The sequence below is a fragment of the Carcharhinus amblyrhynchos genome, chromosome 15, assembly GCF_965287045.1.
Source record: "Carcharhinus amblyrhynchos chromosome 15, sCarAmb.v2.hapA, whole genome shotgun sequence".
NCBI classification, from domain to species: Eukaryota; Metazoa; Chordata; class Chondrichthyes; order Carcharhiniformes; family Carcharhinidae; genus Carcharhinus; species Carcharhinus amblyrhynchos.
In genome coordinates, this window is record NC_137338.1 from 76,141,362 (window position 1) to 76,159,978 (window position 18,617).

At 44.9% G+C, this 18,617-nt stretch overlaps 2 protein-coding genes across 2 annotated transcripts in view; one reads left to right on the forward strand and one right to left on the reverse strand.

Moving 5' to 3' along the window:
- rnaseh2b (ribonuclease H2, subunit B) overlaps positions 1-4,786 on the forward strand; it is a 49,013-nt gene extending 44,227 nt beyond the window's left edge. The window contains exon 10 of the mRNA XM_080204261.1: positions 3,308-4,786. Within this exon, the coding sequence (XP_080060387.1) occupies positions 3,308-3,364 (57 nt within the window). The 3' untranslated portion in view covers positions 3,365-4,786. The remainder of the gene's footprint in view (positions 1-3,307) is intronic.
- Positions 4,787-6,273: 1,487 nt separating this feature from the next.
- The window catches only part of LOC145352890 (guanylate cyclase soluble subunit beta-2-like), a 48,031-nt gene continuing 35,687 nt past the window's right edge, over positions 6,274-18,617 (reverse strand). The window contains exons 12-16 of the mRNA XM_080203191.1: positions 18,165-18,319; positions 17,159-17,349; positions 13,191-13,271; positions 11,459-11,585; positions 6,274-6,313 (exon numbers count right to left, since the gene is read on the reverse strand). Of these exons, the coding sequence (XP_080059317.1) occupies positions 6,274-6,313; positions 11,459-11,585; positions 13,191-13,271; positions 17,159-17,349; positions 18,165-18,319 (594 nt within the window). The remainder of the gene's footprint in view (positions 6,314-11,458; positions 11,586-13,190; positions 13,272-17,158; positions 17,350-18,164; positions 18,320-18,617) is intronic.

Genomic DNA, 18,617 nt, shown 5'->3' on the forward strand with positions numbered 1-18,617 from the left:
ACTATGCAAAGCATTTTGAGGGTGACTGAAGCTGGAATGCGATGTTCTATACTGTAGAGAATCTATGTCCTACCTTGTACTGTGGCTTGCATCTTACCCCATATAAATCCCAGTTTTTCCACTTCAATCCCTGTCTTACTTTGTTTATATTCTCCAGCTGGTGTCTATCACAGAATCTTCAAATCTACAGTGCAGAAGGAGGCCATTCAGCCCATCGAGTCTGCACCAACCACAATTCTACCTGCCCCTATTCCTGTAAGCCTTCGTAGTTACCCTTCTAATCCCCCTGACATTAGGGGCAATTTAGTATGGCCAATCAACCTAAGCCACACATCTTTGGAGTGTGGGAGGAAACTGGAGGAAACCCACACAGGCACGGGGAGAATGTGCAAACTCCGCACAGCCAGTGACCCAAGGCCAGAAATGAACCCGGGTCTCTGTGAGGCAGTGCCTCCGTGCCATCTTAGAGCAACCTTTGTATTCACTCTTGAGACATCCTTAGCACATTGTCTGAGCCATGTTATCCAGCACTTCCTGCAGATAATGCTATGGTAGCCACTCTTCTTGTACAGGCCCTCAGTGGAAACGTTACTTGGCCAGTGGATCTTACAGATCTCATGTAGGTGAATATTATGGAAGGAGTTAACCTTGTCCATGGCAGTCTTCATTACCCTCCAGTGTTCAGATCCATCCAACATTGACTCCACAATGTTGTTATAGAGTCTGATTTTGGTCTGAAGACTAGTGTTCAGATTTCCAGATGATCTGAAGTCTGCTAAATGGACCTCTAGCTTCATTCAGTCATATTTGCGCTGTAGTGCCTGGCCCAGAATTGAACTGTGGCACAATATTCCAACAATATCAATGGTTGCCTGCATCCTAAAGAGAACCAGGACAATAAAACTACTGGGCCATGCCTAGACCCTGTTGATTAGACACTAGATTACCACATTTCTGATACAATATGAGTGTTCTAACTTTAAAAGGAGGACATGGATAGATGGCTTTAAATGGACAGCATGGTGGCACAGTGGTTAGCACTACTGCCTCACAGTGCCAGGGACCTGGGTTCAATTCCTGACCTTGCGGTCATTGTGTGTGTGGAATCTGCATGTTCTCCCCGTGTCTGCGTGGCTTTGCCCTGGTTTCCTCCCACACTCCAAAGATGTGTGGGTCAGGTTGATTGGCCATGCTAAATTGCCTCTGAGTGTCGGGGGATTAGCAGGGTAAATATGTGGGGTTATGGGGATAAGGCCTGGGTGGGATTGTAGTCGGTGCAGGCTCGTTGGGCCGAATGGTCTCCTTTTGCACTGTAGGAACTCTTTACTTATGGGGGGGGAGGTAAATAGAGTTGAGGTAGAGAGCAGCTCTATGGTGGGACAGACACAAAGGACTGAAGCTTCTCTCTTACCCTACAGGCCTCCATTCACCTTTGTGCAGCGGACGTGTACTAATTCTATTTGATCAGCAGGTGAAACCTCCCCTAATCTCAGAGTCTTTCATTGCCTTCCACCAAGGTGGCAGGTTATTCATCATGAAGCCCCTCTGCCAATGGACTGCCTCTCACCAGAGTCAGAATCATAGAATCTCACCGGGCAGAAGGAGGCCATTCGGCCTATCGAGTCTGCACTGGCAACAATCCCATCCAAGCCCTATCCCCATATCCTCATGTATTTACTCTGCTAATCCCCCTGATCAATTAGCATGGCCAGTCAACCTAACCCGCACATCTTTGGAGTGTGGGAGGAAACCGGAGAACCCAGAGGAAACCCATGCAGACACGGGAAGAGTGTGCAGACTCCAGACAGACAAGAAGCCTTCTTATTTAAAAGAGGCAGAATGGTACAACAAGAAAGGAGCTTATTCAGCCCCTGTTGACCGTGCTAGCTCTTTGAACAAGCTGTCTAATTAATCCCACCCTGCTGCTCTTTCTCGATAACTCTGATTCTCTTCATGTATCCATTCAATTCTGCTTTGAAAGTTAAGAGAACGAAACATGTGGTCGGCCAAATGTACTCGAATGTTTTCTTAGTATAGCAATTTGCCCACTGATCTGTGGCTATTGATTTTAAAAGGAGACCATTACCTGCAGTATTGCTGCAAACCAGTTTTCTTCATAAACATTGGTTTAAAGTACTAACTGTGTTGATAATGTGTGGTGTATGAATCTTTATGCCTCAATAGCCTGTAGTTTGGTATTTTAACACAGTGAGCATTTTTGGGAAGGTTCTGCCCAGAGTGTTGGCTCAGGCAAGAACACTGGTTGTGAAGCTCGCGACGAACAACACTTTGTGTAATTTCAGAGAGGAAACGGGAATCACACCATCCGCTGGAGGGAGGGGTGGGACATGAGAAGGCCGGGATAAAGAGCACCACCCCACTTTGGATCAGCTCCAATGTTTATAAACATGGTTTCTCAGTCATTATTTTTCAACTGTCTACTCCCCAAGCCTCTGGAATTACTTCCCTCAGCCTCTCAGCCTCTGATCCCTCCTTAAAGACCCTTTTTTAAACCTGCCTCTCATTTGGGTCACCCGTTCTGATATCTCTACTGTCAATTTTTGTCCCACTGCTCCCCTGCAGTGCTTTTTACTACGCTACTGGGACTGTAAAAATGCAAGTTTTCGGTATAAAATATTTTTAAAGGTCATCACAACAATTCAGCAGTAAGGGGCAGCACGGTGGCACAGTGGCAAGTACTGCTGCCTCACACCAAGAAGTCTCACAACATCAGGTTAAAGTCCAACAGGTTTATTTGGTAGTAAACGCCACTGAAAAGTTCGTCCAAGCTCTAGGGACCCGGGTTCAATTCCCAGCTTGGTTTGCCCCGCAAGCTAGCGGCATTTACTACCAAAAATAAACCTGTTGGACTCTAACCCGGCGTTGTGAGACTTCTTACTGCGTTTCCCCCCAGTCCAACGCCGGCATCTCCACATCACGACTACCATCGATGCCTCACAGCGCTAGGGACTCAGGTTCGATTCCCGGCCTGGGTCACTGCCTGTGTGGAGCTTGCACGTTTCTCCCCATGTCTGCGTGGGTTTCCTCCGGGTGCTCCGATCTCATCCCACAAAGATGCGCAGGTGGATAGGCCGTGTTAAATTGCCCCTAAGTGTCAGGAGGTCTAACTAGGGTAAATGTGTGGGGTTATGGGGATAAGGCTCGGGTGGGATTGTGGTCAGTACAGACTCAATGGGCCGAATGGCCTTCTTCTGCTCAGTAAAATTCTAATCATTTGTCTGAGTAAATGTTTTAAACCATGGTCCCTCCGGCTAATCTTTGTCACATTTATTTTGTTTCCCTCTAGGTGGCAGGACAGAGACGTCCACGAAAGAAAACAAGTGAACTCTCAGGCCGATCTTAGTGCCATCAGTTGAGTGACGAGTCTGCACTTCAAGCACTGACAGAATCTTTTCTCCAGTTACTTTTCACTTACAACGGGATCCACTGAAAACCTTCATTTTCTTTAATTTTCAACTGTGGGGTTTCAGTGTCCCCAGCATCGTTGAAACAGCTTTTCTCTCTGACTTTACAAATGGGACCCCAGCTGGTGTGTGAAGGCTTTGCAGACATTGGTACAATGGAGCTACAGAGCATCGTGGGGCGGCACAGCGAGTTAGCACTGCTGCCTCACAGCGCCAGGGACCCGGGTTCAATTCCGGTCTTGGGTCACTGCCTGTGTGGAGTTTGCACATTCTCCCCGTGTCTGCGTGGGTTTCCTCCGGGTGCTCCGGTTTCCTCCCACGCTCCAAAGATGTGCGGGTTTGGTTGATTGGCCATGGTAAATTGACTCTAGTGTCAGGCAGGTTAGCAGGGTAAATATGTGGGGTTACGGGAATCAGGGCTGGGTGGGATTGGGGTCGGTGCAGACTTGATGGGCCGAACGGCCTCCTTCTGCACTGTAGAGATTCTATAAAAAGAAACAGGTAGTTTCCCAGCACTAATAGCTGGAAGACAAAAGCCAGGATCCAAAGATGAACCCTCAGTTACATGGGAATGTAGGATTGTGCGGGAATGGAAGACTTTGGGGACAGGATTTTCCAACCCTGCCCACCACCAAGATTTTCCAGTCCCGCTGAAAGTCAGTGGACTGTTGCCTGGTTTGCGATTTTCCCACAGCGGGTCTCGCCAAGTCGGTGCCGGAGAACAGAAAATGTTACAGCCTTATTCAAAAAGGGTGTAAAGATAAGCCAACATCTATGGACAGTCAGTTTAATTTTGGCGGTGGACAAACTTCTGGAAACAATAACTCGGGACAAAATTAATAGCCACAAGGATAAATTCAGGTCAATTAAAGAAAGCCAGCATGGATTAATTCAGGGAAAATCATATTTAACTAACTTGGTGGAGTTTTTTTTCAAGAGGCAGCAGAAAGTGTTAATGAGAGTAATGTCGTTGATATGGCCTGCACAAACTTCCAAAAGGCAGTTGATACAGTGCCATACAACAAACCTGAGAGAAGTTGTCGCCCCTGGGATAAAGGGAACAGGAGCAACATTGACACAGCATTGCCTGACAGTAACAGAGCAATGGTTAATAGACTTTTTTTGGACTGGAGGAGGGTTTGTAGCAGAGTTTCCCGTGGGTCAGTGTTTTCCTGACATCTATCAGTGACTTAGACCAGGATTTCCCAAAATATTCCAGGCACAGAATCCTTCTGACCTTGACAAGAGTACTGTCAAAACCCTAAAAAAACATTCTTACGAAACCACAGAAGATTTTTATTGCTCAATAGGTACAAACATTTTAAAAAGTCTTTTCTACTTTCTGTATGTATACATTTATCAAAATTAAAGAGCTATTTTATTCAACAAGTACTTAAGTCTTACCTTTGCGTCATTTTTAATGGAAGGAGTGATGCTGATTTTTGCTCACAAATCCATGTGATATTAAGTGTGTTGTGGGAGAGCTGGATTCTCATATCACACACAAAAGAAGCACACACACTTTGAGATTATTTTTATTCATTCGTGGGACCTGGGCATCACTGCCTGGCCAGCGTTTATTGCCCATCCCTATTGCCCTTGAGAAGGTGGTGGTGAGCTGCCCTCTTGAATCGCTGCACTCCATGATCTGTGGATTGACATGCAATGCCAGGATTTTGGGAGGGAATCCCAGGATTTTGATCCAGCGACTGCAAAGGAATGGTGATATGTTTCCAAGTCAGGATGGTGAGTGGTTTGGAAGGGAGCTTGCAGGCGGTGGTGTTCCCATTTATCCGCTGCTCTTGCCCTTCTAGATGGAAGTGGTTCGTGGGTTAGGAAAGTGCAGTCTAAGGATCTTTGGTGAATTGCTGCAGTGCATCTTGTAGATAGTACTCACTGCTGCTACTGAGCGTCAGTGTTGGAGGGAGTGAATGTTTGTATATGTGGTGCCAATCCAGCGGGCTGTTTTGTCCTGGATGGTGTCAGGCATCTCGAGTGTTGTTGGAGCTGCACCCATCCAGATAAGTGAGGAGTACTCCATCACACTCCTGACTTGTGCCTTGTAGATGATGGATAGACTCTGGGGGGGTTCAGGAGGTGAGTTAATCGCCCGCAGTAAGAGCTCTGACCTGCTCTTGTAGCCACTGTGTTTATGTGGTGAGTCCAGTTGAATTTGTGGTCAATAGGAACCCCAAGGATGTTTGAGATCTTGATCCAAAGGGAACTGGGAATATTGTCCCCAGGCTATTTGTTACGCTGGAATACACTGCCTGAAAGTGCAGAAGAAGCAGATTCAATAGTCACTTTCAAAATGGAATTCAATACTTCGGAACAGGAAAGGATGTGCAGGGCATTGGAAAGGAGAAGTGGAATGGGAATAATGGGATAGCTCTTGCAAAGAGCTAGCACAAACACGATGGGCCGAATGGAATTCTTCAGTGCTGTCTGAATCTACGATTGCGATCTTCATCTGCAACAATCTTACTTCTGGTGACAAGAAGGTTATTGATGGAAACCCTTCAGTGTTAGGATCCTGCTGATTTGATGTAAGGTAGTAAACTCTTCAGGCCTGACACTGATCAAAGATACCAATAAGGGCAAATATAAATTGCGTAAGTCAGCAGCACATGGTGCGATTCATAGAAAATAGAAAGGGAAATAGGCCATTCATAGCTTTGAACCTGGCCTGCCATTCAGTTATATAATAGCTAATCTGTATCCTAACTTTATTTAAGTTAAAGTTTATTTATTAGCATCACAAGTTAGTATTACATTAGTACTGCAATAAATGTCATGATGTCCATCAGAGCCTGTACTTTATATTACACAGTCCCACTCACTCTATTCCTCACGTGCTCCAGTTCAGCAACAAGCACATACGCATGGTTCTGGGAGCAAAAGGGAGAACATTTTGAGCCAGAACTACAACTACAATATTTCATCAATAATTACTTATAGTATCATAGAATCCCTCCAGCACAGAATGGGCCATTTGGCCCATTGAGTCTGCGCCAACCACAATCCCACCCGGAACCGATTCCCACAACCCCACATATTTACCTGAATAATCCCCCTGACACTAGGGTCAATTTAGCATGGCCAATCAGCCTAACCCACACATCTTTGGACTGTGGAAGGAAACCCATGCAGACACAGGGAGAACATGCAAGCTCCACACAGACAGTCACCCAAGGCCAGAATTGAACCCAGGTCCCTGGTACTGCAAGGCAGCAGTGTTAACCACCGTGCCACCAGGTCATTTAGTCAACAGAAATTCTCAAGGCTGAGATTGGTAGATTTGCATTGGGTAAGGGTACTAAAAGAATGATGGGTTAGCAGTATCGTTAGTCACTACCCAACTGGATTAGAGGGGGTGAATAGTCCAGATCTGTACTTTTGTGAAAGATTCGTCTGAGATTAATGGTGAGGTCTTTCTGTCTGGGAAATATTGGGTGGAAGATTTTCTTTGTGTTGAATGTCACTGAACGTGTTTACAGTTTTTGCAATCCTCAAGGAACAGCTCTTGCCCCTTATGGTGATTATTAGTGCAAAGCTAAACAGCACAGGGTATTAATAACTGGAAAGAAAAGAGCACTGCTCCAGAGGAAACGATGCAGAACAGAGGAACAAGCAAGGATTTATTACCTATTACAGAAAGGTCCCTAAAGAAACCTTGCAATTGTGTTCCATCCCACTGCTGGTTTCCGATCTGCTAAGTCAGGACCAAACTGACTTTGTATGTTGAGTATGGATTTTGTTCCTTCAGAATGGCTTTCAAAGGATCACATCCATTCCCTCTCCTCCTCTTAACCAACGTAAATCTTTGCCTGTGCATCTGCGTATGTATCTTTGTGTGTGTGTGTGTGTGTGTGTGTGTGTGTGTGTGTGTGTGTGTGTATCTGTGTGTGTGTGTGTGTGTGTGCGCGTGTGTGTCTGCCAGTATCCATAAATGTGTATGTTTGTGCATGTATGTGTGCCTTTGTCTATCTGTGTGATCTTTACATGCATATGTCAGTGCTCTTGAATCATATGTACCACTAGCTTCAAAGGAAAAAAAAGTCCAAATAATATTGCCCCAGGTGTAACGATCATAAAATAGAATCCCCACAGTGCAGAAGGAGGCCATTGGGCCCATCGAGTCTGCACCAACAACAATCCCACCCTATTCCTGTAACCCCTCAAATTTACCCTGCTAATCCCCCTGACATGAGGGTCAATTTAGCATGGCAATCACCTAACCTGCACATCTTTGGACTGTGGGAGGAAACAGGAGCACCCGGAGGAAACCCACGCAGACACGGGGAGAATGTGCAGTCTCCACACAGACAGTGACCCAAGCTGGGAATCAAACTTGGGTCCCTGGCGCTGTGAGGCAGCTGTGCTAACCACTGTGCTACAAAGGAAGAATGTGTAAAATGCTTGTGTCATCGGTGTAAGTCAAATCGGTCTCATTGGCCAGCATGTACAAAGGCCTAAATTCTCCGGTGTTGTAATTTAGCGCTGAGCCAAATCTCCATTCACAGCAGCAGGACTGGAGAATCAGAAGCATGGACAGGGTCAGAGATCCCAGAGCCAAGATTCAGAATACCAGCCGTACTTGCTGGCCAGGATGGGAGTAGGCCTACCCAGTACTATACACTGTGAAAATCTTGCATTTCTGACACAGTGGTTAGCACGGCTGCCTCACAGCGTCAGGGACCCAGGTTCGATTCCCGGCTCGGGTCACTGTCTGTGTGGAGTTTGCACATTCTCCCCGTGTCTGCGTGGGTTTCCTCCGGGTGCTCCGGTTTCCTCCCACATTCTGAAAGATGTCCTTGTTAGTTGCATTGACCCAAACAGGCACCGGAGTGTGGTGACTAGGGGAATTTCACAGTGTTGCAGTGCATTGCAGTGTTAGTGTAAGCCTTACTTGTGTCTAATAAATAAACTTTAAAAAAAGAATAACCATTGGCACATTTCACAAAAGGATTCCATCTGCTGAGATAACAACCCTACAAAGGGCTCCCAATTCAATGGCTAGATCCAAACTTGAGGTCTAAACCAGAAGCAGCCTACGTGGTTTTGACATCCTCAAATCTGGAACTGTGAGTCTAGCCAGGACTGGTGATGACCTGTAGGCTTGCCATCTGAAACTACTCCATTGATGCAGGAAAGATCTAAAACACATCTAAGGAATTCACACTAGGCAGAAAATCTCTTCCTTACAAAGTAACAGAGAGAAGGTTTCTCCTGTTCTGGTCTAAGGAATTGGGGGTCAAAGCCAGATGTCCATTCTATCATAGAATCCCTACAGTGCAGGAGGAAGCCGTTCAGCCCATTGAGTCTGTATTGACCACATTCCCATCCAGGCCCAATCCCTGTAACCCCATATATTTGCCCTGCTAATCCCCCTGACACTAAGGGGCAATTTAGCATAGCCAATCTACATAACCTGCACATCTTTGGACTGTGGGAGAAAACCAGAGCACTCGGAGAAAACCCACACAGATACACAGGGAGAACTCCACACAGACAGTGACCAAGGCTGGAACAGAACCCGGGTCAGAAGGAGTGCAGAAGGAGGCTATTCAGCCCATTGAGTCTGCACCAACCCTCCAACAGAGAATCTCACCCAGGTCCTATCCCCATAACCTCACAAATTTACCCCACTAATTCCCCTAACCTATATATCTTTGAACAATTTAGCATGGCCAATCCACCTAACCTGCCCATCTTTGGACTGTGGGAGGAAACCAGAGCACCCGGAGGAAACCCATGCAGATATGGGGAGAAAGTACAAACTCCACACAGACAGTGACCCAAGGCTGGAATTGAACACGAGTCCCTGGTGCTGTGAAGCAGCAGTGCTAACCATTGTACCCACCAAGCTGCTATGTTGCTCCAAGACCAGAGACCTACATTAGTAATGTAGAAACCCAAACTAATAATCCAAAGGTTTATATGAGTAATCCAGACAACAGTTGAGAATTTGAATTTAGTTGAAGGAAACAAATACTGGCATCAATAAAAATGATCTTGAAGCAATTGGATTATCTTTAAAACTCTTTAGGAAAAGAAGACAGCTTTCCTTATCCTGTATGTCATATATGTGACTTCAGTCCCAACATGAGTGAGTCTCTTAACTGACCACTGAGTGGCCTCACATACCCAATGGGGGAAATGAGAAATGGGTAATAAATTAGGCTTGCCAGATTTACCCACACACAGAAAATCAATTTTTATAAAAATTCACACCCTGAAACTGCTGCTCATTATTTTATCAGTTCCAACAGTCAGGGCACAAGGTACCACGTGGTACTGGGGATGCAATCCACATGCAAAGGCATATTGCTGAAGAGGTGTTTGGGAAGGCAACTCAAGGGGTGCACGGGAGAGAAGGGTCAATGCATCAAGAAATACAGGAAGGAGAAAACAGTTCAGACCAGAATTCTTATCTCCCCATTTTACTGGTGCTTCATTGTAAAGTACACAAGACCAGTTCAGACCAGCCCCTTACCTTCCTATTTTACTGGTGTTCCATCTTATAGTACACAAAACCAGTTCAGACCAGTCTTCTCATTTCCCTATTTTACTCCTTTTTTTCCCTTCTGGGCATGTTTGGAGAATGTGATTTTGAGAGCAAGAATCATGGGTCACCTCTGATTGTCAGTCCAATTGAATCTTAATCTGATACGTCTCTGTTCTTCAAGATGTGCAGCCTGGGTTGTCACATTAGTACATTAGACATAGGAGCAGAATTAGGCCACTCGGCCCATCGAGTCTGCTCTGCCATTCAATCATGGCTGATATTTTTCTCATCCCCGTTCTCCTGCCTTTTCCCCATAACCCCTCACCCCCTTATTAATCAAGAACCTATCTATCTCTGTCTTAAAGACACTCAATGACCTGGCCTCCACAGCCTTCTGTGGCAAAGAGTTCCACAGATTCCCCACTCTCTGGCTGAAGAAATTCCTCCTCATCTCTGTTTTAAAGGATCGTCCCTTTAGCCTGAGGTTGTGCCCTCTGCTTCTAGTTTTTCCTACCAGTGGGAACATCCTCTCCACGTCCACTCTATCCAGGCCTCACAGTATCCTGTACTAAGTACAGTGAATGAGGAAGGATTAGTGGAAAAATTGACGAGAACTACATAATAAATTGTTAATCTGAATATTTCCAGCATGGCTGGAAGCAATTGGTCAGCAGTGCCTGGATAATTCAACAATTACATTCTCTACCTCTGCTCTTCCCAAACTATCTTACTGAACTTCAGTATTTATTCTTTCACTTATCCATCAAATGTTTGCAAGAGTAAAGTTTCAAATTTCAAAGTTCATTTATTACTTTATTCATTAGTGTCACAAGTAGGCTTACAATAACACTACAGTGAAGTTACTGTGAAATTCTCCTAAGTCGCCACACTCAGGCACCTGTCCAGGTACACTGAGGGAGAACTTAGCATGGCCAATGCACCTAACCAGCACGTCTTTCGGACTGTGAGAGGAAACCGGAGCACCCGGAGGAAACCCATGCAGACATGGGGAGAACGTGTAAGCTCTACACAAACAGTGACCCAAGCCGGGAATCGAACCCAGGTCCCTGGCACTGTGAGGCAGCAGTACCAACATGCTGCCCCATAAGGACGGCTATGGGAGCTCAGTGGCTAGCACTGCTGCTTCACAGCGCCAGGGACCCAGGTTCGATTCCCGGCTTAGGTCACTGTCTGTGTGGAGTTTGCATATTCTCCCTATGTCTGCATGGGTTTCCTCCAGGTGCTCCAGTTCCCTCCCACAGTCTGAAAGACGTGCTGGTTAGGTACATTGACCCAAACAGGCTCTGGAGTTTGGGAAATTTCACAGCAACTTCATTGCAGTGTTAATGTAAGCTTAACTTGTGACTAATAAATAAACTTTTACTTTACTTTGAAGTTACAACGTCCCAAAAAATATTCTATATCAACTTAATTTCTTATCTTTACTACAGGATTCAAGGTGAAAACACAACTAATTAAGGAGCAGCTTGAGTTGGATGTTTACAATAAGATACAAAGCTCTGACTTTCCATTGTGCTTGCCCAGAGGCTCCTTATTATTCAGGTCCAGTCTTGACTCTTCTCCTTTGTCTCCCCTGGAGACAGCTGCACTCTCAGGGCACTTGTTATGCTCGGATCTGTTGATTTCCCTGTCTTCAGAACAAAAAGAAAAGTTAATATTAATAGAGTCAAGTCATCAAATTATATGCTCAATATATAGAACCAGTGCTGGTGTGCTGTACGGACTGAATTAGTTCACCATTCCATTTACATTGTTTACCATTGATGTATTTCATTTCCAGTAAGTGCCTCAATGCGAGCTGTACAACATGAATTTAAAGTAAGAGTAAAGTTTGTTTACTCTTAGTCACAAGTGAGGCTTACATTAACACTGCAATGAAGTTACTGTGAAACTCCCCTAGTCGCCACACTCCGGCGCCTGTTTGGGTACACTGAGGGAGAATTTAGCACCCAACCAGCACATCTTTCAGACTGTGGGAGAAAACCGGAGCACCCAATGGAAACCCACACAGACACGGGGAGAATGTGCAGAGTCCACACAGACAGTGACCCAAGCCGGGAATCGAACTGGGGTCCCTGGCGCTGTGAGGCAGCAGAGCTACTCATCATGCCACTGTAAATTACTAAATTTAATGAAAGAAATGAAATAAAGTGCACTATATTTAAAAAATGGACAATGCAGGGGAGAGTTCCTGACTAGTCCGTGAATGGAGGAACAGGAATGGGTGGCACAGTGGTTAGCACTGCTGTCTCACAGCGCCAGGGACCCGGGTTTGATTCCCGGCTCGGGTCACTGTCTGTGTGGACTCTGCACATTCTCCCTGTGTCTGCATGGGTTTCTTCCAGTTTCCTCCCACAATCTGAAAGACGTCTGGTTAGATGGATTGGCCGTGCTAAATTCTCCCTCAGTGTACCCGAACAGGCACCAGAGCGTGGCTACTAGGGGATTTTCACAGTAACTTCATTGCAGTGTTAATGTACACCTTACTTGTGACACTGATAAAATAAACTGAACTTTAGAAGGGGAAAAGGATGGTGATCTGGAAGAATTAGATGTGAGATTTGAAGTTCAGCTCAGAGTCAAACAGCAGCAAAACCTTTAGCTTGATGGAACAATGTGAGGCTGGGCTCAGGATTTCCAATAGGAATTGAGAGGAATTAATTGATTCGTTTAAATACTGAACCAATTAACATCCTGAAAGAGTGAAGACTTGAGGAAATTTGTGATGGTCAACACATGCATGCAAGGATATCATAGAATCTCTACTTGCAGAAGGAGGCCACTTGGCCCATCGACTCTGCACCAACAACAATCTCATAACCCCACATATTTACCCTGCTAATCTCTCTAACCTAAGCATTTTGGGATACTAAGGGCAATTTAGCTTGGCCAATCAACCTAACCCGCGCATTTTTGGACTGCACTGTTGGATTCTCGGAATAATGATGACCTGTCAGACTCCCAGCTTCCCACTGGAGCACTGATCTCTCATTCAATCTCGTACTCTTTGTCTCTCCTCCCAGTGGACTGTCTGTGGATTGTGTATACTTAGGGATGATCACTAACTGGTTATATTTCCTCATGGGACAGTCCTTGTGACTTGAATGACCGGGTTTTTTTTTAAATCTTCAATGTGCATCTGTAGAGCTGTTAAATCCGTGTAAGAACACCAATTTCATTTGTTTCCCTGGCCAACAGCAGGGAATCCTTCACCTTGTGGTAGATATAGACCTTACCAGAAGGGTTACTTGTCTGCTCACTATCAGCATACTGCATGATAATAGCAGGCCTGTGGTCCTGATCTTCACTGCTCTGTTCTGCAAATTAAGGAGAGAGCAACATATTCAGTAATAATTTGAAGATGACCTGCATTAATTCTATGATTAGACCCTGACCTATGTATAATTACTAAGTAATTAATACTGCAATGTTCCCGTAAAGCTCAACTGAAACTGGAGAAACAGCATTTCATCCTCCGGCTAGGCACTTTACAGGTTTCAACATCCAATTCAACAACTTCAGATGATTTGCTCTATGTCACCTCAACCCCCTTTGTTTTCATTTTATTTAGTTTTTTACCGTTCTCTACCTTTTATTTCTTTATTGTCTTTCTTCATTTTTCTTCCCCTCCCCCACTCTTTCCCCCTACTTTATCCCCCTTTGCCTTTACCTTTTCTCCCCCTTTTTCTAAATTTTACCTCTGTCCCATCCATTTCCACCCCACCCGCCCCCCACCGCCCAAAATCTTCATCTGTCTCAGCTTGCAGCTTCTCTGCTGTTTGGCCATTCACACCCTTTATTCTCTCTGTGGACAGTCATTAGCAGCCTTTCCCCTTGTTTCTATGGCTATCATGATGCCGGCGTTGGACTGGGGTAAACACAGTAAGAAGTCTCACAACACCAGGTTAAAGTCCAGCAGGTTTATTTGGGAGCAAAAGCCACTAGCTTTCAAAGCTCTGCCCCTTCGTCAGGCGAGTGGGAGTTCTGTTCACAAACAGGGTATATAAAGACACAAACTCAATTTACAAAATAATGGTTGGAATGTGAGTCTTTACAGGTAATCAAGTCTTAAAGGTACAGACAATGTGAGTGGAGAGAGGGTTAAGCACAGGTTGAAGAGATGTGCGTTGTCTCCAGACAGGACAGTAAGTGAGATTCGCACACATCCGTACGCAAGGATGACCTCATTTAGGATCTTGGGTTCATGTCACACTATCTGTTTCTCCCACCACTTGCCTGGACTTGCAAAATCTCATGAACTGTCCTGTCTGGAGACAATACACAACTCTTTAACCTGTGCTTAACCCTCTCTCCACTCACATTGTCTGCACCTTTAAGACTTGATTACCCGTAAAGACTCGTATACCAACCATTATTTTGTAAACTGAGTTTGTGTCTTTATATACCCTGTTTGTGAACAGAACTCCCACTTACCTGCCGAAGGAGCAGCGCTCCAAAAGCTAGTGGCTTTTGCTACCAAATAAACCTGTTGGACTTTAACCTGGTGCTGTGAGATTATGTGGCTATGACTCATCTTTCATTCCTCCCCCTGCAGTATAAATATCTCTCACTTTCTGTACCTTTTAGCTTTGACAAAGGGTCATCTGGACGTTAGCTCTTTCCTCTCCTTACAGATAGTGCCAGACCTGCTGAGATTTTCCAGCTTTTTCTCTTTTGGTTACAATTAATATTTCATCTCAGTCACTCATTAACTGGTGATTCAAGACCAGAAAACATATTCTTTTGTCTCGTATCTCAAGCTTTCCTCTGGCAGGTAACTGGTTAAATTATTGTTAACAAATAACAGTGATTGGTTAGAATTGTGCCCATTCTGTGTTTATATTGAGTTTTGTAACTGCAGTAAGCACTGTTTAGCAATGTCGTTACCAGATGTGACATTACAGGTTGCTAGTGCAGGACACTGCCTGAGTGAAAAAGCAGTCCATAGTGTACACACATTGTCTATAAAGCTCTGTTAGTTTTTAACCCTCTGTACTTTTTAGTGTCAATGCCACCATCCACAACATGAAATCTTGTGACGAGGACTTTGAACAGTGTTTGCTAGCCATCTGGGAGTAAAGGAAGTTAACAGTAAGTCCAAAAAGACTTGGAGGAACAGCTCTCGCATGTGCTCCAGACACCATGCGTGAGGTGGGCATGAGTAACAATCATCTGCAGAGCAACAAGTGGAGTGGCATGGTGGCAGATTGGTTAGCACTGCTGCCTCACAGCACCAGGGACCAGGGTTCGATTCCGGACTCGGGTCACTGTCTGTGTGGAGTTTGCACATTCTCCCCGTGTCTGCAGGAGTTTCCTCCGGGCGCTCTGGTTTCCTCCCATGGTCCAAAGAAGTGCTGGTTAGATGGATTGGCCATGCTAAATTCTCCCTCGATGTAGCCAAACAGGAGGAGTGTGGCGACTAGAGGAATTTCACAGTAACTTCATTGCGGTGTGACTAATAAATAAACTTTAATTACAGAGCTGGGAGTGTTTTAAAAAATGAGGCCAAAGCTCGGGTGTGGCCTTATTTAAGCAAGAAATGCAAGGTAGCTGTTAGAAACATGTTGCAAAGAGTGCATTCAGGAAACGTCTGTTTGGAAGAAAATGGCAGGAGTTTCGGTGCTGTGGGAACCTTCGATGAAAACATGGAGTGATGGAGCTCCTATACTGAGCACTTTTATTAATTTGTGCAGGCAAAAAAAAAGCATAAGATATGAGGGTTTTCCAGGTTCCTGTGCACGATGTTCTATCTCCTCAGTAGCTTAGTGCAATCGAAGAAACCAGGGACTAAAACTGTTGTAAGTCCCCAGAGGCAGAAATCCCTTCATCAAAATCCCAAGCTGAGAATCGAACCTGAGTCCCTGGTGAAGTGAGGCAGCAGTACTGACCACCGTGCCACCCGGATTAGGGCTCAATTGACCAGTTGATCTGGTATAAATAGAAAGCAGATGGGGCTTGTGGGGGGCATTTTGTGGCCCAGGACATGTTCCAAGTGGCGGTGTAAAGAAATTTCTTTATTAGACCTTCACTTTGATAAGTTAGTTTTTTTTTATTCCTTGCCACTGAAGTATCTTCACTGCTGGACGAACTTTCAGGATCTGTCTCTTTGCTCCAAGTGCTGATGCTCTGGGTCAGACCTACCTTCAAGCCGAGAATTCGAGATGAGGTTGGAGTGAAAATTGAGTTTGATAAGGTTACTGATGATAACCAGCCCATAACTGTGCTGCTGGTGGGATAGTGTGAAATTAAAAGAGGGAGAAAACTGTAAAGAGGAAGGATTAATCAAAATCATCAATATTTGCAGTCAGGTCAGGTGAACACACCTTTTCATGTGGCTGTTTTGACAAACTGAATATAAACTTTTAAGACAGCAAAGTATCAGTGATCGGGGTTGTGTTAGAAAATGTTTAAGACAGCCAATGAGTTCAGAGTGGACTGGTCCCATTCAGCAGGGCACACAGCAAACAGTCTATTCTATAGAATGCAAAGTCTATTTACTAAGCAGACAGTCTATTTATGCAGCCCATTCCAACAGTCTACAGAGTCAATTTATGCAGCTCACGCCAACAGTCTACAGAGTCTATTTACGCAGCTCACGCCAACAGTCTACAGAGTCTATTTACGCAGCTCACTCCAACAGTCTACAGAGTCTATTTACGCAGCTCACTCCAACAGTCTACAGAGTTTATTTATGTAGCCCATTCCAACAGGCTACAGAGTTTATTTATACAGCCCATTCCAACAGTCTACAGAGTCTATTTACGCAGCTCACTCCAACAGTCTACAGAGTCTATTTACGCAGCTCACTCCAACAGTCTACAGAGTCTATTTATACAGCCCATTCCAACAGCCTACAGAGTCTATTTGCACAGCTCACTCCAACAGTCTACAGAGTCTATTTAAAATGAGTCTCTCTAAACCAGAGGAAACAAAATCCTGGTCAGAACTACAGCACCATTTCACAATTAAAATCAAAATGATTTCTCCCCAATCTGTACTGAATCAACACAACAGGACTCAGGTAGATAAAATGTGCTATTGATGTATTAAACATTTTCTAACACAGCCCCGATCACTGGTACTTTGCTGTCTATTCTTTATCTAACTCAGGAACACTTCCTCTGCCTAGACAGCACTAATCATTGCCTTTGAATCCTGGTTGCACACTATATAACTGTCAGATTCCCTGTCTGGTAAAACTCACCGTTTTGCTCAGAGAGTTCCTTACTGCCGCCGTTGTTGCGATCTCCTCCATCGCCCTTTGGTGGCCTCCCCATGATGTCGTCCTCAGTGGCACGCAGGTTCTGAACGAGGAAATAGGTGATCATATCCCCTTTACCTTTCACAGTGATTTCTCCCCTCTCCACGATTTCAAAGCCTTTATTTTGGAGGGCTCTGTGTGACAAGAGTATGATTCTGTTGAAGTATGTTTGTATTTAGAGCCTTCGTCTATATACCATGCATCTAGCACCTTTCACAACCTCAGGATATCCTACAAGTGCTTTTGACATGTATATACTTCACTAATTAGGATTGCAGTAAGATCTCGATTAAATAGGTTTCTGTACAAGTGCTCAATCTTGACAATTTCACTTAAAAGAACTTGCATTCAAACCAGGCCTCCCATTCCAGGCAAAGTCACTTTTGGGGTTTGAGGAACTGAGAGAGGGTTTCTGAGTTGGAGAATTCATCAGTCTCCATTATGCAGACTTCACAATACAGCCGCCCCGAGTCAGCTCCAGTACTGTCAGAGTAAATGTACATTCACTTGTCCATTCGCTGGGTCTGTACTTGTTGGAGTTTAGAAGGATGAGGGGGCATCTTATTGAAACTTACAGGATACTGCGAGGCCCGGATAGAGTGGATGTAGAGAGGATATTTCCACTGGAAATAGTCTGAAGTCATGTACCGACCGACTCAAGAACAGCTTCTTCCCTGCTGCCATGAATTGACCTACCTTGCATTAAGTTGATCTTTCTCTACACCCTAACTATGACTATAACACTACATTCTGCACTCTCTCATTTCCTTCTCTATGAACGGTATGCTTTGTCTGTACAGCGCACAAGAAACAATACTTTTCACTGCACACTAATACATGTACCAATAATAAATCAAATCAAATTAAAACATTGGAATATTTAACTCTGAAAGTGACGAAGGCACGGATGAGAGTCTCAGAAGAGCTGAGGCTGGGTAAAGTTCACTACCTGTTTGCCGTCGGGCTGAGATGGATTTTGCCTGGCACTCCATGGCTCTCCATCCTTGAGGCGGTATTAACCGTGTCACCAAACAGGCAGTATCTGGGCATCTTATCTCCGACCACTCCTGCCAAAACCGGTCCCGAGTGGATGCCAACTCGGATCTGATTGTGTAGAAGAAAGAATTCACATCAATTCACCATCAGAACCCACTTTCCAAAAGGTCAGCATTTTCACATTAACTTACCATCAATGACTCTCCAGTTATTGACTGGTTTGGTTTGGTTTTGATACATGCCACGAGTACGAGGCCCGAACTTCCTGTGTGGGGTCTGGAGCAGGATTCCTACATCTCCCATCCAATGAAGGGGAGAAATAAACTCACCGGGGGAGTGGTGGGGGAGGGGGGAGTCACTCCTCCCTACAGCTTTAACCTATCGGGAAAGGCAGGTCTGTCTAAGG